General features: G+C 42.1%; 1 protein-coding gene and 1 long non-coding RNA gene across 3 annotated transcripts in view; one reads left to right on the plus strand and one right to left on the minus strand.

Annotated features, from left to right (window-relative positions):
- LOC144680666 (uncharacterized) overlaps window positions 1–23,764 on the minus strand; it is a 475,346-nt gene that overhangs the window by 374,231 nt on the left and 77,351 nt on the right. The window lies entirely within an intron of this gene.
- The window catches only part of myom2b (myomesin 2b), a 175,737-nt gene that overhangs the window by 81,571 nt on the left and 70,402 nt on the right, over window positions 1–23,764 (plus strand). The window contains exons 18-29 of one of the 2 annotated variants that reach the window (XM_078541894.1): window positions 1,767–1,784; window positions 2,651–2,838; window positions 5,398–5,524; window positions 8,666–8,844; window positions 9,821–9,935; window positions 10,974–11,130; window positions 13,088–13,194; window positions 14,315–14,359; window positions 15,447–15,583; window positions 20,708–20,852; window positions 20,961–21,020; window positions 21,465–21,532. In XM_078541894.1, coding sequence (XP_078398020.1) covers window positions 1,767–1,784; window positions 2,651–2,838; window positions 5,398–5,524; window positions 8,666–8,844; window positions 9,821–9,935; window positions 10,974–11,130; window positions 13,088–13,194; window positions 14,315–14,359; window positions 15,447–15,583; window positions 20,708–20,852; window positions 20,961–21,020; window positions 21,465–21,532 — 1,346 coding nt within the window. The remainder of the gene's footprint in view (window positions 1–1,766; window positions 1,785–2,650; window positions 2,839–5,397; window positions 5,525–8,665; window positions 8,845–9,820; window positions 9,936–10,973; window positions 11,131–13,087; window positions 13,195–14,314; window positions 14,360–15,446; window positions 15,584–20,707; window positions 20,853–20,960; window positions 21,021–21,464; window positions 21,533–23,764) is intronic. The other variant, XM_078541896.1, reaches the window with a different exon arrangement.

The raw sequence follows: 23,764 nt of genomic DNA on the forward strand, positions 1-23,764 counted from the left end.
CTCCACACCCCCAGTCTGACACCTCTCCTGTTGATTGTGCGCAACGTTGTCCTGCATAAAGACCAATGGAGATAGTGTGAGCGAGGCCAAATGAGAAGGCTGCCAAGCGTGCGTGTGTTGAGTGGAGCCATGGATGGAATGAGGAGGCAGTCTCCAGAGGGGATGAGGCCAGATGGACATGTGAGGGTGTGTGTGAGAGAGTGAATGATGATGTCCCTTGAGCTGGCAGTGAGTGAGCTGGCAGTGAGTGAGATGCCAGTGAATGTGTGATAGGCTTGTGAGTGGGTGAGTTGAGATTGATAAAATGGTTGCCTTACACTGGCGGCAAAATGAGATCATTCATCCGTTTTCTATACTGGATGCCTGACCTCTTGTGTGCAGTGTTAGCACTAACCAACCCTACCACCTCCTCTCAAGACGGAGTAGGGAGACTGATGGGCCTCCTGCGGCCAGAGCGGGAGTAGAGGACATCGCAGCGGGCCTCCACAGCATCCAGAAGACATCCCAGGGATGTGTCACTGAATTGGGAGGGCATGGCTTTTGGGGCCATGTCTTCACCGGAGCAGCCCTGGGCTGCAAGCATTGACAATTGTATCCACGACCGCATTTTAAATAAGGTGCCCAGCATGAGGAAGCGGTGAGGTAATGGTGTGGCAGGCCAAGCGGAGCCACCCGCCAGCGATCCAACATGTTTCCCATGATTGCATAATTTGACAGGCAGGAAGGGGATGATATGGCGCAAAAACCCGCCATTGCAGCTGGCGGGTAAAACTTATTCTCACGCCCGTTACCGCACTTAGTGCAAATCTGCAGTGATTCCGCCCAAAGTATTTGTTGTCTCACACTTCTCAATTACAGATAGTAACAGCCTTGTACCTAGTTTAAGTTTTAAGCTTTATCTCATCCCTCACTGGGAAACATGAAAAAACATTTTAAACACATATGAAACCAATGTTTCCATAATTAGTATTGTGGAAAACATAACAATGTCCAAAAATAACAGTACAATTTCTCAATGGGTTATTTGAATATTCACAATCTACACTTCATTTTGGGGCATTTGTCTTCAACTTTTAGGGTCTGTGTCCCTGTAGGTTGAGACATATGGCATTGGGAAGGGATCCTTTGAAGGGTAGTTACCATATTGAGGATGGAATCAGTACAATTCTATGGAGAATAATAAAAATCCTGAAGAGACAAGCAGCAACACTGATTGCTTATAAAATGTTGGTCCAGGAGATGGCAGTGCCATTTCGTGTCATGTTTTTCCTTATGTAATTTTGGAAAATAGAGTACATCAATGTTATCCTGACATGTTTTGCATTTAAATATTCTGGTAAAATTGACCTAATGTCCATCAAATTAGTGTCAAGTCTTTATTTTAATTTTACAGAAGTATTAACATCTCATTTTCTGCATTTTGAATGATCTTCGGACATAAATTGGAGACATGGTCTTGTCAACTTCTGTGACTTATAGCTGAAGAGTAGTCAAAATATAGAATTTACCTTGGTTGCTAATGGCTGAAAACTTAGATTATTCATATGTCATTCTACTGTCAGCTATTTTAATGGAGGCATGAACTTAAGTGGATTAACACCTTCAGTAAGATAGCCGATGGGAATGTTATGTGAATACATAAAGCAAATGTCTGCTATATTTGCCAAAAATATTTTCAATGATTAGGTGCCATTGAATAAATTTTTTAACAGAATGGATGTTAATTCTTTGCTGTATCTAAATAACTTTCTTTGTGACTATTTTAGGAGGAGGTATTCCTCATGGTAGGTACTGGAGCATGTGTAAAGCAATCAATCACGTTTATTCTTGGCTAACGACACTTTAAAGCACCATTTTGTTCTTTAGTGGATCAACATATTTACATTCTCAATATGTTACCAGCATATGAACACAATTTAATACTCACTCCCTATTAAGCCTAAAGCACCTGTGCTTCAACTGTGGAGTAACTTATTTTTAATTCTCACAGACAATGTGATGATTGAACTCAGATCCGACATTTCTTGTGAAGTAGTTATTAGTTACTGTTGTTGAATGCTTCGTAGATGTCAGTTATCTGTATAATCTCCACTGATTGGTTTTGCATCAACACAAAACTCAGGTGTGAACTACCAAGCTCATGGTGCTTCATATTTTAGAAAGCAGTTTGAAAATTGTCCCAGAGGTGGAAGCCCCAACACTAATTTGGCTGCAAAGTGAAATTTAAAAGCAAACTTTTAAAGTTACTTGTTAGTCTTTTTAAAGCTAGCAGAGACCTATTGTCTCATTCTCCTGACATCTAAAGGATACGTGGACACCTGCGAGCAGACGAGTGTTCGGGTTTCTTAGCAGGACGGTAATGCACAGCCAACAGTATAACTGAGCCTATCGGTTCTGTATCATTCTATTTAAGTAGCACTAGTGGCAACAGTCATGTAATGATATTCAAAAAATCTAATGTAAACTATACAAGATTACATGTTACTTATCAAGCATGTTTGGCCTATTCAAAAATGTACTAATTACTCTTGTACTTTAATTGGCCAATTGTATTACAATTTCAGCCAAGAAAAGACTGATCATTTTAAAGTCTTTTGGACTTACCAGATGGAGTCAGGATTTACCTTCTGCAATCTTTATCTCCCCATAGCTGCCCCATCATCGCCTTATGGGATTACTCTCCTTGACTGCACAAATAACTCCATGACACTGGGCTGGAAGATACCACGGTTTACTGGTGGCTCAGATGTCACTGGATACTACATGGATCATCGTGAAGTCACTGACCTACACTGGCATGAAAGCAACATCAAACCAATCACTGGAAGAGTTCACAAAGTTAGTGTTATGTTTAATATTTCTACAAAGATCCACTAGCCAGTCACCAAATGTAAAATATTGCAAACCTGGTTGTAAATCACACAGAATGGAACTTTTGAAATATATGTAGTTGGAGTTAAGGAACTACGATTCCTTCCTGTTAGAGTGTGCCACTCTGATACTTAAAACATTCTAAAACTATATTATCAGCAATAACTTTCCCAGTCAGTAAGCATTAACTGGGTGGAGTGCAAGGAGAAAAATTGTGCAGAAAGCATTGTATACACATAATGGAGAATATCTAGTTTTACTGTCAATTTAAATGAATGGTATAAAAATTGAACAGCTCCATTATAGGTGTACTAATCTCTTCCAGGTGATCTTGAGGGAGTGGTGATCTTGAGGGAGTGAAGATGAAATATTACCCATCTTATGTATGTTACCTTGCTATTATGCACTTTCTCTTGTGCCTGATAGGATCAACATAACTACTGCCTATTACTACCTTTTTTTATTCGTTCATGGGATATGGGCATTGCTGGCAAGGCCAGCATTTATTGCCCATCCCTAATTGCCCTTGTTCAGAGGGCATTTATGTGTCAGCCACATTGCTGTGGGTCTGGAGTCACATGTAGGCCAGATGGCAGATTTCCTCCCCTAAAGGACATTAGTGAACCAGACAATTGGCAATGGTTTCCAGGTCACCATCAGACTTTTAATTGAATTCAAATTTCACTATCTGCCGTGGTAGAATTTGAGCCTGGGTCCCCTGAGCATTACCTTGGGTCTGTGGAATACTAGGCCGGTGACAATGCCATTATGCCACCACCTTCTCAACAGGGTTAAAATTCAACTTTTATAAGGCCCAAAATGGGCAGCAGTGGATTTGCTGGATACACTCGCTCAACCTGATCTTTTTCTTTTTGTTGATGTAACTGGAAAGGATATTGGGTGAATTTGATAATACGATGCCAATCTATTACCGCCGGATTTGTGTCCCTGCCTCATAATTGAATTGTACCCTCCTCCTCTTATGATAAAGGCATTGACTCATTTTGGCCTTTCTATAATAAGTGACGCTTACATCCCATGTTCCCTGTAAATATTAGGAAAGGTTAAAGTGAGTCAGTAACCTGACTTTCAAATCATTTAAAACTGGATTGGTAAATACTTTGTACAGTGCATTTTGAAGCAACACAATGGAACGGATTTTCCTGGCCTTTCTCTTTCTGGACACTGGACAAGCATATTCTACACCTGCCTAAGTCCAGGTTGACCTGATTTAATGAGCCAAGTCACTATCATGGCTGTAGCTGGGTTTTGCAGGCCTTGAGAAGCAGAAACCAAAGCGCTGCCGCAGTCCAGTATTAGAGAACCATAGTCAAAGGCCTAAAAATTAAAAACAGCCTGAAAAAACCCACGAAATTCTGGCTCCACCAGAATCCCTAATCAAATGAAGGTTGGGGGTGCCATTGGAAAAATGCCCAATGCCACCTAACCACTGTTAGAAGAAGAAATTGAGAGTCAGCCGTTAAGAGTCAAGCTCAGGTCCTGTTTTACTCTAGAAGGAAGCCTCAGAAACCCTGGGCAATGTCAGTGATGCAAAGATCTACTCCTTCCTCGTGTCCTTTGGCACCCAGGAAAATTAGCCTCACTGTCTCAGAGTATTTAAGTGATTAGCACATTGGCGTTCTGCATTCTCTGAAAACCAGGAATATTTGAGCTGGCATTGAAAGCCCCGCCCCCCCATCAATCACTTTTTCATAAGTATATTTAATCTCATCAAGAGCAGGATTTTCCAGTTAGGGAAGAATCCCAAGAGGAATTCTGATGAAGGCTTTTCAAATGATTTCATCTCAACCTTCCAGATTACAAGCTGCAATTTCTTGTTACAGCATCCAACTGAGTCCAGCATTTTGGAATCATTATTCTTCCTGGTAATTACAGAGTCCAACTATTGGACACCCTCTGTGTGAAGAAAAACTTCCCAATGCCTGCCCTAAATTTATCTTTCCCAACTCTGGACATATGCCCTCTTGCAAAAATGTGGCCTTGGGTTGACTTTTTCTATCCCGTTTAGTAGGTCACGTATTTTTTTTATAAGGTCCGCTCTGGGATATTTCTATCCTAGGCTGAGCAGCTCCAGCTTATCAATTTGCTCCTCACTTCCCTTGCTTTCTTGTTCCATCAAGGATGAGCCTTTTCCTCTGCAATGTCTTTAGAGCTTGGTTGCCCCCACCTCCCCCATGTCAAAGTGATGTTATTGTGACTGTGATTCCAAGCCACTAAGACATACCAGGATCAGGGACTGGAGTAAAACACAACAGGGTTGAATTTGTTTAAGGTCTCTCCCTGTGACTTCCCCGCCTATGTCGTTTCTCCAAAATTCCTGTGGATCTGGTGCCAAATTTATGGCAGATAATTTGGAAAACCCCTGTCAAAATTAATTAATTAATTTGTTTGGAGATAGCAACACTCACAACAGAATCCATTTCTTTTAAGCTGTTTGAGGTCTTCTGCTACAATCCCTGGTGGTAGCAATGTTGATGGATTCTTTTTTTTGTTGTTCATTGAAAGATTGAAAATCTGAAAGAAGGCTCTTTCTATGAGTTTAAAGTCAGTGCTGTGAACCTGGGTGGTGTCGGCATCCCTTCAGACTCCAGTCGGCCTTTCAGATGTGAAGCATGGACTATGCCAGAACCAGGTAACAGAATTAACAGCAGCACGTCATCACTAACACAAGCCACTCCCAGCACAGACTAGCCACTCAGTCGAGGGGTATATGTCCATTTGTAACCAGATTTGAAAGAGTTTGTGCCAGCTTTAATGACATTGGCCTCAAGATGTCTGGGCCTGGAAAGATTGAAATCCTAATTTCAGTCTGGGGCAGGGGGAGGCAGGAAGTTGAGGATCAAAGCGGACTAGGCGGGGGTTTGCCCCATTCAGATGGTTCTTTATATTCCGGTGGTGGAGAGCCAAGAGCAGATGTTCAAGGGGACATGGTGGGAGTGCGTGCTTGAGCTGCTTTGAGATTTCTGCCTTTACCCCTTTGAAAGGCCTCAGTGGAACGTATGTGAGCTGAGACCTAGCCCCATTGAGGCCTTCTGAAAGTGATTGATCCCGGAGAAGATTGATTATCTTGCCTGGAGGTAAAATGGTTCCTTATGGAACTGGATACTTCAAAAAGTTAAGTACTTTCTTGGGCCCTGTTTGGACCCTTGGAGGACCTCAGGCGGAGTGCCTGTGGGTTGCTCAGCTTCACCAGTGTGGACTGGGGCAGATGCTGATGATGCAGGCAGTGGTGGTTTGCCCCATACATGCAAATGATCTTGGGAACTGAGGACAAAGTATTGGGTTGGGGCTAGAGTGGGTGGAGATTCCACTCTACTGCACTTGCACCGGTGGAGTGATTCTCCTGGAATTCTTGAGCCAAAGATTCTGACATTGGAAAGTAAGTTCTGCATGAATACGCAATCTATATAATGGTGGAAAGTGGTGAGGGTGGAATCTACTACTTTTGCATAGACCGCTGCTCATCATTCCAGAGTTGTGGACACACTTACTCATCCAGGTACTGTGATGAGCTTCCACATGTCAAAGAACAACATGGTCACATTTACAATGTGCTGAAGTCAAAAACTTTGATGTATGTGTTCTTAATCGGCTGATAGTAAGCCTTAAGGAGAGTTTTCAGCCACTGAATAATTTTATTTTTAAATTCTAAAATTGATGGCAAAAATTAAACACCGCAAGTAAAACATTCCAAGGCTTTTTTTTTGTGTAGGGGTGAAATGGTACAAAAAGGTCAAATGATATAATAGGTAGCGTTAAATACTATTGAAATTAAATGATAGAAGTTTTCAGAATTGTGAAAGATTTTGAGAATGTGAATCTCGAAATAGTGAAAGATGTTTCCATTAGCTGGTGAATTGGTAATATGGTGAGTGAAGAGCAGAACAGAAGAAATTTTCAATTAGTGAGTTATTCGAGCTCGCTTTATCCTAAGTGTCTATTAACAAAGAGAAGAAAGTATGTTTAAAGGGGAATTGGATAAGTACTCGAAAAGGAAGAGTTATAAGGATACATAGAAAGAGCGAGGAAATGGGAATAGATCCTGTTGAAGAGGTGTGGCACAGATGGGTTGAATGACATACACTGAAATCTCTACAAGTCTAGGATATAAATATCGACCAGAGAGAATAAGAGGATTGGAAAGAGAGAATGGTTGGAAGGAATTGGGGAAAGGAAAGGGCACCGACAATAGGCAAAATGTAGCTTTAATTTTTATTTGAAAATGTACACTAAGGTCCTAAAGTAGCATGTGGTTTTCTCAGATTCCTAACTTAAATTCAAAGAAGATCAGAGTAAATCCCAGCCAAGTGGGGTAAATGGGCACCTGTTGGCATTTCCACCATTTCCCCAGGGTTTCTGCAGACGCTCCAGGAACCCCTGCAAAATCTCAAGGCAGAAGTGTTTATTTTGGAACCGCAGTGCTAACATGGCAATGAAACAGCTGTTCTTGTGTGTCACTAACAGTGGTGGCTGAGGATTGTTGGTGTGTGGATTATTTAGTGTTGGTTTCACTGTGAAAGCGTCTGATCTAAAAATATGGAAAATAAGACAGCCCCCGGAGACAAAGGGCTGAATTTTACAGGCTACCCCAAGGCAGGAAAACAGGTTGGTGAACCCGTAAATTAGGGGGTCCTGTCATTGTGCCCACCCCACAACGATTTTACAGGTAGTGGAAGAGGCATTGGGTGGTCCACCCACACATAGCCCAATTGAGGCCCTTAAGTAGGCAATTAATGCCCACTTAAGAGCCTCATACCACCCATTCTGAACTAACAGGCGGCAAGAGAGGCTGGCACCCGTATAGCCCAGCAGGTTTAACCCTGTAGGCTACTGGTCAGTGAAAGCGGGTGTTTCTCCTTTCAAGCCTCCAGTGCCATTTGGAGTCCTACCCCCCACAGTGTTGGCTCTGCACCCCCCCATAGTTAATCCTCCTCCCTGCCCGTTTAACATGCCCCAACTCCTCCCCCTTACCGGGGCCTGTCAGCCTGGCCCCAGTGAGACCCTGGGTGTACCTGAATGCCACCTCCCTGGCCTACCTGCAGTACCAGCAGTGGCCACCGCTTCTGCTGGCATTACCGGTGTGCAGAGGTGCCGTCCTCCGATTGGCCGGCAGCTCTGAGACGTTGCGTCCTCCTGGAGACGGACAGAAATCCCGCCTCATTCTAATTAAAGGGCCGTCACCCAAAAAAATTAAAGTGGGATGAACCGGCTAAGCAGAGGCAGACTCGGCCCTGACATTTATGCTGGGAAGTGGGGAGCTCGCCCTCAGCATAGATTCCAGCCTATATTTTTTTGGATCTGTGCACAGGGGTGAAGCCCAGTGTCCTGAAGAAAGAATGGGCCTGGATACTCCAGCCCCTTTCAATCCAAAATGTACATTTGGCAAGCATAGGCAGAAACTTGAGGTCACCACTCTGCCATGGGTCTGCCCATACATGTTGACAATATAATGATGACTACAGTTGAAAAGCACTTCATTTGTTGTAGCTTGCTTTAAGACATGCTAAGGTAAACACATCTTCCACCCAATTTTCCTGTAAGCGTTATGCCTGGGCAATCAAATAGAGCAAAGGAACAATTAAGGTAAAAAAACCCCAGCTCTCTAATGGCAGAGATATTTTTGTGACATGAAATGTAGACATATGTGCCAAGTCTTCTTCACCTGTACTTACTTTTAACTTTGGCCGTCACTTTGTTTGTTGCAGAACACTTCCCGAAGTCACGACATTGGGTAGCACTAAGGTGTTTTTCTTATTTTCTATACACTTTTCAGGCCCCACTTATGACTTGACATTCTGTGAAATAAGAAACCATTCACTGGTGATCCAATGGAAGGCGCCAATTTTCACCGGAAGTAGTCCTGTCACTGGCTACACCGTGGATATCTGTGAAGCAAGTTCTGAGGAATGGAGAACCGTGACGGAGAAAGCGGTATCCACTCGGTACTTGAAGGTTAGGAATGAATCATTCCGCGCTATTATGTTAAATTCCTCAATTTACTTGGATGTTTAAATATTTAGACTTCATATGGAATACTACAATTAGCCTTAAAGCCCCTGTACCAAATTAGCCATGTTTCTGTTCTTGATCACTAACCAGAATTCCATGTGTGGCTGCCATGTGACAAATGGATCAGGTTTGGCCATGATGGTTAGAAGAATCACAGAATAAATTTGTTGTTTAAGTTCATACATGAAGAATGGCCACTTGGGTGAGGTATCACAGTGGCTGCCTGCGCGGGAACTATATATTAGTATGAATCAGCTTCAGGGGAGGAAAGGAGAAAATTGGGGGGATAAAATCAACAATGAAAAACAAATTTCTCTTCATAATTCTGAAGTATGCCCTTCATGTAATATTCATTTTTGTTATTTTTTAATTCATATTCAGAGATTACATACCCACATGCATATTTCCACCAAGCCTGGATGCGAGTCCTGGATGATCTCTTTGCTAAAAATCAGGCATTGCAATTGAAATCAACTAACACTGGAGATCATCCTCTGCAAGGCTCAACTACTCAGTGTCTTAACCAACTGTTTACTTGAGGGGACCAAAATCATAGTTTCTTCAGAGCAGTGAGCTCTTGGTTTGACCATTACTTCAGATCTCTGCTATGGGTTAGGGATTGGATCACCAAGAGTGACAGACAGTACAGAAATTATGCTGACCTGTTACTGCTCTATATGCTCCTATGGAAATGCCCAGCCAGTCTTTGCTATTCACGGGTCAGAAAACAATGGTTGCAATGGCATTGCTGTTTACAGTTTATGATTATTCTTACTAACTTCAGTTCCATTTTCATCAGGCAAATGTCCACTTCTTGAAGGAATTAACTCCAAGAGCATTAACTGTATTTAATAGAAGTAACAACAAACATTTTGTTAATTCTGTTTGATTACCTGGTTTTATTTCATTATCTTCACAGGTTACCAAGTTAGAGGAAGGACGGAGCTACATTTTCAGAGTCCATGCAGTGAATGCAGCTGGTCAAGGCAAGCCTTCTGAGCCTTCTGAACCTGTCCTCATTCAAGCTAGACCAGGTACACTATGAGCTATTTTTTTTTTACTGACTAGGCCAATATAAAAGGCCATTGTGCCAAGCCAGCTCAGCACGGCATTGCAGGATTTGTGTTATGCTACAGCTCTTATTTGAATTAAATATTTTGTCTTCCTTTTAAGAAGGAAAGAAACTAGAGAGAGTGCTTTTAGTTCAAAATACTCCCCACATTTAGAGTCTTGCCAGAAATGTATTCAATGCTATTGTCAAAGGTGGCTCTGTTGCAAATGAAGGGGGGGGGGTGGGTGGGTGGGTGGTGGTGGGGTGGTGCGTGGTTGGGGGGTGGCGAGGGAAGAGTGGTGCAGTGGTGAGAAGTGGAAAGGGGCCTTTGAAACCAGTCAAGGAGCTGCTCGTGAGCTGGCCGGCACCAGGAAACCATGCCATGTTTTTTTTTTTGTAAAAATATACTTTATTCATAAAATATCTTCAATCACATTCCAAACCATTTCAATAACAACATTACAAGGGTACAATCCAGGTTAAACTTTTACAAAATGTATCACCAGGTGCATCAGTACAAACAATATTACAATCATTTACAGCCTTTCATTTTGATCTGTACAGCCCAAGGGGCTCTAAACAGTTCCCAGTCTCTCGGTGCGCTGTGGTAGAAAGGTCTTAGACAGCGACCCTTCCCCATTGCGCCTTTGCGGCAGCTGCCCCAAGCTTTAGTGCGTCCCTCAGCACGTAGTCCTGGACTTTGGATTGTGCCAGTCCGCCATGTACTGGGAAATCTGCATTCCCGACCAAAAACATGGCTTTGTGGGGTTGAGTAGCGCTGATCAGTTTGAAGTCATGTCCCTCACTTTACAGTGAAAGTGTTGTGAGATGCCTTAGATTATTAATGGCACTCAAAGTGCTTATATAGTGGGGGAATAACCTATTCAAATGTCTTATGACAGGTAAGAATGTTTTATTTTAGAAAATGAGATTGTATTTTGGACATAAAATACACTGCCTTCACAATTCTTCTAATTAGATAAGCATTCTGTTAATATTGTATTTGTTCTTAATCTTTAAGGAACCAAGGAAATCACTGCTGGTGTCGATGCAGAAGGAAATATTTACTTGAACTTTGAGTGCCATGAAATGACAGATGCCTCCCAATTTGCCTGGGGCAAGGCCTATGAAGAGATAACTGACTTCTCGAAGGTCCACATTGAAACAGAGGGTGAAAAGTAGGTAGTTTTGCATATTTTTAGTTACATTAAGTCCAGGGTGATTTCCTTTCAAGACTCACACTATTACACTATTGTTACGCACTATTGTCACAGTGTAGAAGGAGGCCATTCAGCCCATCTTGTCTGCACCAGCTCTCTGAGCATTTTAACTTAATGCCAATCTTCTGCCTTTTCCCCATAACCCTGCACGTTGTCTCTATTTAGATAATCATCCAATGCCCTCTTGAATGCCTCAATTGAACCTGCCTCAACCACACTTCGAGGCAATGTATTCCAAACCCCAACCATTCGCTGTGCGAAAAAAAAATTTCTCACCTCACATTTGCTTCTTTTGCAAAGCGCTTAAAAACTGTGCCCTCTGGTTCCCCGAGCACTCATGGTTTTCATATTGCTTTGAAGTTCCATTTTATTCCAGATTGAGCATGGTTTGGATTTAGCTCCCTCATGGCTCATGATGCGCCTACATGTTGTAATATTGAACTATACAGGAAAGCTGTAAATTCAATCCTTCCCACCACTGGGGCCATGCTTATTGCAGCCCCAGAAAAGCTCAGGAACTCTGGATCAATGGAAAAGAGACAGGGATCTGGCATAATTTACCTCTGCTCTGCTTCTCCCAACTTTTGTGTCTGGTAAATGGGAGTTCCCAGGGCAGAAGTCAGGAAAATTGGGCCTCCTTTCTTTGGTGAAAAGCTAAGGGAAACTAACTTATAAGTCTGTTGCAGATATTGCAACATTGTAGAGGGTCTCCCTGTTTTTTCTTTTGATCATTGATTTTATATTGTTTTAAATGGCTAAAGTTACTTAAATATTAGAAATTTTGTGAGCTAGCTCTGAATCTCTGATCTTTCTAAGCATTCCCTTTGCTCTATGATAGATGCATGTTGTTGGTTGAAATACAAACATTCTTAATTACGAGTGGATTGATCATGGACACTCTGGTCTAATAATCCCTCTGGAGGCTTGGGAGGGGTGGATAGAAGTGAGGTGGAATGGAGCATTCCCCACCCTGCACCCCCCCCCCCACTTCCTGGCTGCTAGTTTGTAGTTCGACAACAACTTACATTTATATAGTGCCTTTACTGTGGTAAAATTTACCAAAGCAATTAATGGAACTGTAATCAGACAAAAATTGACACCATGCCAAATGAGGACAGATGACTAAAAGCTTAGCAAAAAATGTAGGTGTTGAGGAGTATCATGAAGGACGAGTGAGATGAAGAGAGGTTTAGTGAGGGAATTCCAGAGCTTGGAATCTAGACAGCTGAAGACACAGCCACCAATGGTGGGGTGAAGGAAGTGGGGACTACCTAAACCCTGAATGACAGCGTTTTATGTGCAGTGCTCACACGTTTACCACCAGCTTTTGCTTTACCTGTATCTGGATGTGTTAGGTCACCTGGGAGCACATAAGTGAAAATCAGTCAGGGACGATTGCACTTCAGAATAACAGACCGCATTATTTTCCATTCAATTTAAGTCTACGGACAGAATATCAGGTCTAGTCCCTTGGTTGTCAGCACCTGATACTCTTCTATGTGCCCAAGAAAGACAATGAGTCTAGAAACAGGATAACCTAACACGGTCAGCTGGAAGAACCACCAAACGTTCAACTCAGTTATATGAATGCAGCTCTGTTGTATAGAACCTTGCTACATTGTAGCTTCAATTAAGTATAATTTATGATTAGCCTGTAGAAAAGCGTTGTAATTTTTCTTACCTTCTAGACTGAAAGAATACACAATGGGCATCCAGACCAATTTACAATGACGAGGGTTAGTTGTTAGAGCTGGCCTATGCTGTCTCACTCTAGCAAGGGTAAAAGATATGGGTTCAGCTTGTAAGAGAGGCAGTCTGCTTATGGAAACAGTCATCAGAAAAGGGTGTTGGGGAAAAAGGCTAAACTGTAGCATTCCCTTTCAGAAAAAAATCCAATCTTTTTTTTCTCTTCTAGGTCCAAATTGGTCTTTAAGCACCCTGACATGTCCGATTTGGGAACATACTCTGTGGCAGTATCAGACACTGATGGCACCTCTTCCAGCTATGTTTTAGAAAAGAAAGGTATGCATTCTTTCACACACCTGATCAGGGTAAGGCTGTATCTGAGTGGGCCTCTTGCATGGCCAACATGCTAAGGAAAACCTCAGGCCAGGATTTTCCGGCCCCGTAATGGCAGGTCCCGCTGTGCGAGATTGGATAGGCCAGCCAAAAGTCCATTGACTTTCGGTGGGAGTGGATGATCCCATATAGCCCAGTAGAAATGTCAATGAGCTGATCATTCTTGACTTTCTTACCTCAAGGTAGTGTGTCTGGGGAGATTTCCTGAGCTCCCCTGGGAATTCTGTCGATCATTCTCTTACACAAGCCTTGGGAGGCAATGGGGTAGCGGTACTTTCGCTGGACTAGTAATCCAGAGACCTAGGGTAATGATCTGGAGACCCGGGTTTGAATCTTGCCACAGCAGATGGCGGAATTTCAATTTCAATTTAAAAAATCTGGCGTTAAAAGTCTAATGATGACCATGTCAATTGCTGTAAAAACCCATCTGGTTCACAAATGTCCTTTAGGGAAGGAAATCTGCTGTCCTTACCTGGTCTGGCCTACATGTGACTCCAGGCTCTCAGCAATGTGGTTGACTCTTAAATGCCCTCTGAACAATGGCAATTAGGGATGGGCAAATGCTGGCCTAGCCAGCGACGCCTACATCCAATGAATAAAAAAAACAATGAGATGGGGGACTGGCAGTGCCCTAATGCAACTTCTGGTGGTTCACCTTGACTATACAGACGACCTTGTCCTTAAAATAAGGGAAGAGATCTTGAATTTCAGACATGGACACACTTAGAGCCCATTGTCTTCCTCCTGCTGGTAAAGCATGCTGACTGGAATTTCAGCCCCATTGTATCTGGTTGGAATACTTAGGGTAGATTTTTGTCTTTGTTGCCTGGGCAATAAATACGGTCAGAGCTGAGTTCATAAAGGAAATTCTGGTTGGGAGGCTTGCAAGTCAATTAACAGAATCCTTCCTACCAGAGTTTCTTTATTATCCATGCAATACTTAACATCCAGATGGAAAAATTGAGAAATCTATCCTATAGAATGTAAACAGTGTATTGGGTTTGATTATTAAATCTTATAAAATACTTCACAAAATGAAAACCATCTGCCTTCTATTTTTCAGAATTGGAACGTTTAATGACTTTAAGCCATGAAATCAAACATCCAAGTGAGTATAGCTGAACTTTCACTAGCAAGATTACTGCAAAACATGATACGATGGTGCTTTCATTATTCACTTTCTCATATTCTAGGGCTGGGCTGGATTTTCTACTTGGACATTGGGTAGGATAACAGCGACAAATAGGGAAAATTTAGATGGCATAGCCTCCCACCACATTTTCATCAGCGGATCCCGGCAAGCTGCCTCATTTTCCTGTCTCTGTCAATCCCTGAGAGTGCCAGGATAAAGATGGTGGCTATCCCTAAGACAGTGGTAGTAAGCCCTTTATGTAATTAGGTAAAAGGAAAGGACCTGGTCAGCGGGACCCAAATACTATAAAAGTTCCAGCCTCAACTTAGCTGAGGCCCAGAGAAAGATCCACTGTTCCCTCTTCAGGGTTCTTCCACTGCTTTTAAACCTCCAACCAGCTTTTAAAGTACTAAAGCACTAGCAGTATTTAATGTATGGGTAGCCCCAGGCTCCAGCTTTGTTCCAGAGATTCTGCAATGAGCCTGCTCTATGTGGAAATGAGCTCCAGCCCTGGGAAGATGAAGCTCACTTTTAGTGGGCTAATAGTGATGAGCCAAGCTCTTACTCTGTTGCTATTTCTGATTGGCCTAAATATCAAATTCATGAAACGGCAATAAATTGCCATGAAACAATGAGGAAACCCCCTGTGAACATCCAGCATTTAAGAATTATTAAAAAAGAAAGCAACCAACACTTGATTCCTCAACATTTTATGACTCTCAGAAATTAACTAGCTTCAGGCTGTGACTACTCACAACAAACGCCTTAAAAGAACAGGCTGTAAACAGCTCCACTTCATTTGAAGAATAATGCATTGTGAGTTATATAGAATCATAGCTCCTAATCAGGAATGATTATATTGAACGTCTGCTAGTGTTGAACATTGTGCATTTATCACTATTTGCATTTTCCTGGGTTTTGCACAAATTTTCCACTAAAACCTCAGGCTATCTGGAGAATGCTTGTGGAACTTTTTTAAAATCCAAACAATTCCGCTAACATTTTTTTGTTGAATACCGTAACTGTGCAATTAAAAGCAACTCTTACTTCCCTTTCCTCTTAGCAATCCCATTGAAAAAAGAATTATCCTATGAGGTTTTTGAAAAAGGCCAAGTTCGTTTTTGGCTTCAGGCTGAGGCTGTGTCGCCCACCGCTACTTGCAAGTTCATTGTCAATGACATGGAGCTGACAGACAGCAAGGTAATGACTCTCTTCAACACAAATTACCTGTAAGGGATGGGATGAAGTGTGGCTATTGCAGAAAGCTCCAAGGGACTTCAATGTGTGCCACAACAAAGTGTCGCCTATCTGTATTTCGACATATTATTTTATCAATAAACCCAAGTCAGGAGTAAGAGTGGAAACTGCTGGAAATGTGCAGGATGTTGGGCAGTTGCAGAAAAAAAAATCTGACTTTTGACTGAGGCCACACTAAAAGCAACCTGTCTTTCAGATGCATACCAATTTGCTGGCCTTGGAGTTTCCACTGGTTCATGGCAGATTTAACTTTCAGTCTTATGCAAATGAGTGAAGACTCGAGAAAATAAAAACGTTTCTCAAAACTAGCACAATTTTGGGAGCAATTTGCGGCTGGATTGCTGATTGTGCACAAAGTGGTAACTTTACCTTATAGCTGGGATTCTCCGGCCCTGCTGCAACGGGTTCACCCGTGGCGGATGCAGCGAGCCATTCAAGTCTCCGTTGGCTTTGGCAGGGCTGGAAGATCCCACCGGCGGGAGGGGCTGAAAAATCCCACCCTATGGCCAGGATTTTCCCCTTGGCGATTTGGAGGCGGGGCCTGCTCGCCGAGGGGGAAATGACGCGGGATGACATTGGGAGGAACCTCCGACATCAACCCGGCCCCTTTAAATATTCACCAAGGTGGGTGGACAATGAATTCAGCTGTCCGCCCGCCGACCTGTCAATGGCCAATTAAGGCCATTGACAGGCTAATTAACATTATTAAATACCCTGCCCGTCCAACCTTAAGGCTGGCGGGCAGGCCAGGAGCCCCAGTGGGCTCCAGATTATTCATGAAACCTCATTCACTGGCGGGATGAAGTTTCATCTACGTTTTAAAAAAATTTAATAAATTTTATGTGTTTATTATTAACATGTCCCATCTCGTGTGACATTGTCACGTGAGGGGGACATGATAATAATTTTAATATTTCTCTAGTTTTAGCGTTTACTTACCTTTCACTAAACTCCCTGAGACAGCACTTTGCCTCAGGGAGCAGTGTGCTCTTTCGCGCGCATACGCGAAAGAGTGCACTTTGACAGGTGGGGATTCCCTCCACCCCTCGCACAAATGCAGAAAGATCTGGAAAATATCCAGGCTTGGGCTGACGAGTGACAAGTAACATTCGCGCCACAGAAGATTCAGGCAATGACCATCTCCAATAAGGGAGAATCTAATTATCACCATTTGACATTCGATGGCATTACCATCACTGAACCCTCCACTGTCAACATCTTGGGAGTTACCATTGACCAGAAACTGAACTGGACTAGCCATATAAATACTGTGGCTACAAGATCAGATCAGAGGCTAGGAATCCTGTGACGAGTAACTCACCTCCTGACTCCGCCAAGCCTGTCCGCCATCTACAAGGCACAAGTCAGGAGTGTGATGGAATACTTCCCACTTGCCTGGATGAGTGCAGCTCCCACAACACTTAAGAAGCTTGACACCATCCAGGACAAAGCAGCCTGCTTGATTGGCACCCCACCCAGAAACATTCATTCTCTCCACCACAGATGCACAGTGGCAGCAGTGTGTACCATCTACAAGATTCACTGCAGGAACTCACCAAGGCTCCTTAGACAGCACCTTCCAAACCCACGACCACAACCATCTAGAAGGAAAAAGGTAGCAGACGCATGGGAACACCACCACCTGGTTCCCCTCCAAGTCACTCACCATCCTGACTTGGAAATATATAGCTGTTCCTTCACTGTCACTGGGTCAAAATCCTGGAACTCCCTCCCTATCAGCACGGTGGGTGTACCTACACCACAGGGACAGCAGCAGTTCAAGGAGACAGCTCACCACCATCCTCTCAAGGGCAATTAGGGATGGGCAATAAATGCTGGCCCAGCCAACGACGCCCACATCCCATGAATGAATTTAAAAAATGCAAACTCTCTTTTATGCTAGGCAGCCAATCCGCTATTCAGGCTAATATGTTATCCTTTGCACTATGAGCTTTTATTTTCCACAATAACCTTTGATGTGGCAGCTTATCAAATGCCATCTGGAAATCCAAGTACAGTACATCTACAGGCTCCCCTTTATCCACAGTACATGTTACTCCTTCAAAGAACCTAATAAATTGGTTAAATGTGATTTCCCTTTCACAAAATCATGCTGACTCTTCCCAATTACCTTGTATTCTTCTAAGTGCCCAGCTATAACCTCTCTAATGATTGACTATAACACCTTCCCCACGACAGACGTCAAGCTAACATGCCTACAGTTTCCTGTTTCCTGTCTCCCTCCCTTGTTGAACAGAGGGGTTATATTTGCTGCTTTCCAGTCTCAAGGAACCTTTCCATAATCTAGAGTGTTTTGGAAAATTAACACCAATGCATCTGCTACCTCATTAGCCACCTCTTTTATGATCCCAGGGTGAAGTCCATCTGGACTCGGAGTCTTGTCAGCCCGCAGCTCCATCAGTTTGCTTAGTAAGGCTTCCCTGGTGATTATAATTTCACTAAGTTCCTCTCACTTCCACCTCCTGAGTTACAGCTATTACTGGAAGTTTTTAATATCGATTATAGTGAAGACAGAAGCAAAATATTTGTTCATTTCATCTGCCATGTCTTTATTATCTACTATTAATGCCCCATTCTCACTCTCTAGAGGACCAACACTCACTTTACCTACTCTTTTTTCCTGTTTAAATACCTGTAGAAACTCTTGCTTTCAATTTTTATGATTCTAGCTCGCTTCCTCTCATGTTCTAATTTCTTCCTCCTAATTAACCTTTTCATTATTCTTTGTCATTCTTTATATTCTAGCCAATTATCTGATCTGGCATTCATTTTTGCTCAGTTATATGTTTTTTCCTTAAGTTTAATGCTTTCCTTAACTTCTTTAGTTAACCATGGATGGTGGGTGGGTCCTCCCTTTAGAATTTTTCTTTATTGTAGGAATATATTTATTTGAGTATTCTGATATATCCTCTTAAATGTCTGCCTCTGCTTCTCTATTGATCTATCCCCAGCCTAGTTACCCAGTTCACTTCAGCTAGCTCAGCTTTCATGCCTACATAGTTGCCCTTATTTAAGTTTAAAATACATAGGACAGGCCCACTCTTCACCCTTTCATACTGGGTGTAAAATTCAATCATATTGTGGTCGCTGCTCCCTATGGGTGCCTTTACTCTGAGGTCATTAATTAATCCTGTCACATTTCACAATACCAAATCTAATATAACCTGCTATCTGTTTGGTTCCAGAATGTGCTGCCCTAAGAAACGATATTGAAAGCATTCTATGAACTCCTCACCCAGGCTACTCCTGCCAGTCTGATTTTTCTAGTTTATATGTAGATTAAAGTTACCCATGATTATTTCTGCCCCGTTCTCACAAACACCCAATATTTATTCTTGTATACGTTGTCCTACATTGTGGTTAGGAGGCCAGTAGGCCACTCCCACTAGTGACTTCTTTCCCCTACTATTCGTCATCTCCACCCGAACCGATTCTACATCCTGATCTCCTGAACCAAGGTCATCTCTCACTATCGCACAAATACCATCCTTGATTAACAGTGCTACCCCCTCCACCTTTACTTAGCCTCCTATTCCTCTTGAAGATCATAAACCCCTCAATATCCAGGATCCAGCCCTTGTCATCCTTCAGCCACGTCTTCATAATGGCTATCAGGCCATATTTATTCACTTCAGTGTGTGCTATCAATTTGTTTACTTTGTTATGAATGTTACATGCATTCAGACACAGAGCCTTTAGTTTTGTCTTTGTGTTATCTTTGTGACATCCAGTCTTGATTCCTGATGCATTGTTAGGTTTTTTCACTCTCTCCCTTCCTGCCATTCTCCGACTCTCATTTCCCACATTACTATTCTCCTCTCTTATCTTGTCTCTACTCTTTGATATACCACATTTGATACCTTGCCCCCACTATTTAGTTAGAATCCTCTCTACTTCCCTTGTTTTGTGGTTCACAAGAACACGAGTCCCAGCATGATTGTCTATACCATCAGGTCCCAATGGTACAGCCCCCACTTTCCCCAGTACTGGTGCCAATGCCCCACAAACCAGAACCCATTTCTCCCAAACTAGTCTTTGAGCCACACGTTCATTCCTCTAATTTTATGTACCCTATGCCAATTTGCATGTGGCTCAGGCAATAATTCAGAGATTAGAACCTTTGAGGTTCTGCTTTTTAATTTAGACCCTAGATCCTCATACTCTCTATGCAGAACCTCTTTCCTAGTTCTACCTATGTCATTGGTACCTTCATAGACCACAACAGCCGGGTCCTCCCCGTCCCACTGAAGTTCCTCTCCACTCCTGAGCAGATATCCTGAACCCTGGCACCGGGCAGGCAACACAGCCGTTTGGACTCTCACATTTTGCTGCAGAAAAGTGTCAATCCCTTTCGCTATACTGTCCCCTACTACCACTACGTTCCTTTTTGCTCCCCCCACTTGAATGGCTTCCTGTACCATGGTCAGTTTGCTCAGTCATCCTGCAGTCCCTAATTACTTATTATATTCACTTATTTATCTTGCTTTTTATATATTTTATAAACTTTAACACCAATTTGTACACTATTTTAAACTTTAGGAATAGAATAGACTTTAACCACTCACCAGATATTCACCAAACAGCTAGCTCCTTCCCCTGTAGTAGAGCAAGAACCAATTCCAACAGGGTAAGAAAGATAGAAAAAGGAAACAAACACCCCTTCACTGAACTCCCCCACTCACCAAACTCCAAGTCTGCACTCAGTTTCCTCAGCTGCACTCCATTTACCTTAGTTACACTAAAGAACCCTGTATTCATAGCCAACTGAACTGGGGCTAGAGTAACCAGATTCAACCAGTTAGCTAATTAACTACTCAGTTCTCACAGCAGAGCGCGAGTTTACTTACCCTGTCTAAACTGCAAGAAAAAAAGAACTTAACCTGCTTCCACAGTACTTTCCAGTTATTGCTAATTACAGACTAGATTAGATTTTAAAAACCAAATTTAAGAACAAGATTAACACTTTAAACTCCCCCACTCACCAAATTCCAAGTCTGTACTCCATTTCCTCAGCTGCACTCCGTTTTCATTTGATTGTCCTCACAGGAGCACAAGATTACATTCGATAAGTCTACTGGTATAATTGAGATGGTGCTGGAGCAGTTCACAAGTAAGAGTGAAGGAACTTACACTGTCCAAATAGAGGATGGCAAGGCCAAAAACCAGTCATCTGTGGTTTTGATTGGGGATGGTAAGTGTGCTTTCACCTCAGTAATACATTCAGCTTATTTACACCCAATGTTAGACTAGCTGGACAAGTTTCATTGGCTGAAAATGTTTTCCTAATTGTCATTTGTAGCATTTAAGGCTGCCCTGGCAGAAGCTGAGTTCCAGAGAAAAGAATTCCTGAGAAAACAAGGTAAGATACAAATGGCCTTTATCTTGGACATGGCTTGTGTAAGATTACCCCTCTTTTGTGTCTTTAAAATTAATTTGAAATCTCCTGTTAATGCGGTTCAATATTGGGTTTTAACAGTAAAGTCCTCCATCTGTTATTTCAAAGAAAATGTGGGTTAATATCCCATTACTCTAGAGTAAAGAAGAATTTCATACAAATGCATTATATTGGTTGGAACTAAAGTTGCAGTAGGCAACATCACTGCATTTCCTAGTTTGATTTAGTTGCTTTTATCTTTGCCTTACTCTACGGTAAATGTAAATGTTTCCTTTCTTGCTTTCATTTCCTCATCCTCTCTGTTCTTCCCTCCCTACCCCGCACCCCCACCCCAAGGCTGATGAGTTATTGTATAGAGTTTTACAGGTTACCATTGTTTTAATTGAGCCAATTTTGTTCCCTGTCCAGGGCCTCATTTTGCAGAGTACATGCACTGGCACGTGACGGAGGATTGCGAAGTTGAGCTGATGTGCAAGGTAGGGAATGTCACCAAATGTTGGATGAACTATATTACTATTTTGTTATAAACCAACATGGGTAGTGTGGGGTGGACCCAAAATTTACAAATGTCGAGTAGCTGCCATGAAGAAATCCATGCAATGCTATCATCAGAGAACTCCTGGGCTTTTCTATACTTCACAGACTTGATAGTTTTGTTCATCTGCCTAAAACATAGCAAAGCAAAATAACAATGACCCTATGAATTAGAAAGCCCTCACTTAAAGTTGTGTCAGTATTATTCACAGTAGAATATAAACATTTTGCATTTGTTTTGAGTCCTGTCCAGCATCAACATTCCTGCTGTCCTGGCATTCTAGTTTACTGAGGGAAGTCAGGGTGGGAAAAGTAGAAGCTCTGGCCGCAGCACCTAATCATCCTTAGACATGAGAGTGGTGTCAGAATACTGGAGGATTGTAACTTTTAGATCCCCATTCAAAAAAGGGAGAGGGATAAACCTGATAACTAGAGACTAGTCAGCCCAATGTTGGTGGGAAACTTCCAGAGACAAAATTAATTGCCACCTGGATAAACAGACATTTGTAGTTGCCAGTCAACATAGATTTGTTAAAAACAAATTGTGCCTAATGAGCTTGATTGAGTTCTTCAATGAAACAATGTAGTGAGTTGATAAAGGTAGCGTAGATGAGGTTGAAGATACGGACTTTAAAAAGGCATTCGATAAAGTGCCACATAATGGACTTGTTAGTAAAATTGAAGCCTATGGAATTAAAGGGTCAATGGCAGCAAGGATACAAAATAGACTAAGGGGCAGAAAGCAGAGACTAGCTGTGAACAGTTGTTGTCAGACTGGGGGAAAATATACATTGGTGCCCCCAAGGCTTGGGCAGCTTTGAAGTTTGCAGATGACACAAAGTTTGGAAATTAAGTCAACTGAGAGGGATAGGGAATAGACTTCAGGAGAACACAGACTGGTGAAATAGGTGGACATATGACAGATTAAATTTAATGTTGAGAAGTGTGAAGTGATGCATTATGAAAAAAATATGGGAAAAAGGGAAAAAAGCAAGATTTGTATTTCATGATCTCCCAAAGTGCTTTTATAGGCAATGAAGTGCATTACTATTGTAATGTAGGAAACGTAGCAGCCAACAGCAAACTGTCACAAGCTGCAATATGATAATGACCAGATAATCTGTCTTTCAGACAGAGAAGCAATATAAATTAAATGATATAATTTTAAAAGGGTGCAGGTTTGGAGAGATGAAGGAATTCATATATTTAAATTTTTGAAGGAGGCAGAAAAGTTGAGAAAGCTGTTTTAAAAAGCTTATGGGATTTTTGGCCTTATAAACAGAGATTTGGAGTACAATAGTAAGGAAGTCATGAAAAGTCTTTATACTGGTTAGGCCTCAGCTAGAGTATTGTGTCCAGTTCTGGGCACCACATCTCAGGAAGGCTGTCAAGGCCTTGGAGAGGGTGCAGTGGAGACTTTCTAGAATGGTATCCAGGATGAGGGTCTTCAATTATATGGAGACTGGAAAAATTGAAGTTGGTTCTTAAATCAGAGAAGGTTAAGGGGATAGAGGTGTTCACAATCATGAGGGACTTTGATAGAATACATAGGGAGAATCTGCTTTCACTGAGAGCTCGGTCAGTAACCAGAGATCACAGGTTTGAAGTAATTGACAAAAAAAGCCAGAGGACCAAAGAAGATTTATTTTTAAACACAGAAGGCAGTTATGATCTGCTTTGATGCGTTGCCTGAAAGGGTGGCAGAAACAGATTCAATAGCAACTTTCAAAAGGGAATTGGATAAAGAAAGGATTAATTTGCAGAGCTGTGAGGAAAATGTAAGGGAGTGGGACTAACTGGATCCCTCTTCAAAGAGTTGGCATGACATGATCGCATAATTATTTTATTCTGTGTTGGATGATTCTGAGTTTAGATGTTGATTCCAGAATAAAGATTAGAAACCAAATTTTTGTGTTTTCTGTTTGAAGCAACAAAGTCAATCAAAGCTCTATCTAAGGTGAGGCAGTAGCTCCATCGATAAAGATAATGGCTTGGAGTTTCCACTTCATTGTACTGCCTTTTTTGGCACAATCATACCCATAAATCATGATTGGGAGTTTCTGCTAATTACACTTATTTGCAGGCCCTCAGGAAGGCTTTAAAACTTGAGTCTTTTTGATGCAAGAGCATTTTTAGAAGGTATATTTTAAAAGCTTCTGAATATAATTTTTGTT

This window comes from Cetorhinus maximus, chromosome 5, assembly GCF_964194155.1.
Source record: "Cetorhinus maximus chromosome 5, sCetMax3.hap1.1, whole genome shotgun sequence".
Classification (NCBI taxonomy): Eukaryota; Metazoa; Chordata; class Chondrichthyes; order Lamniformes; family Cetorhinidae; genus Cetorhinus; species Cetorhinus maximus.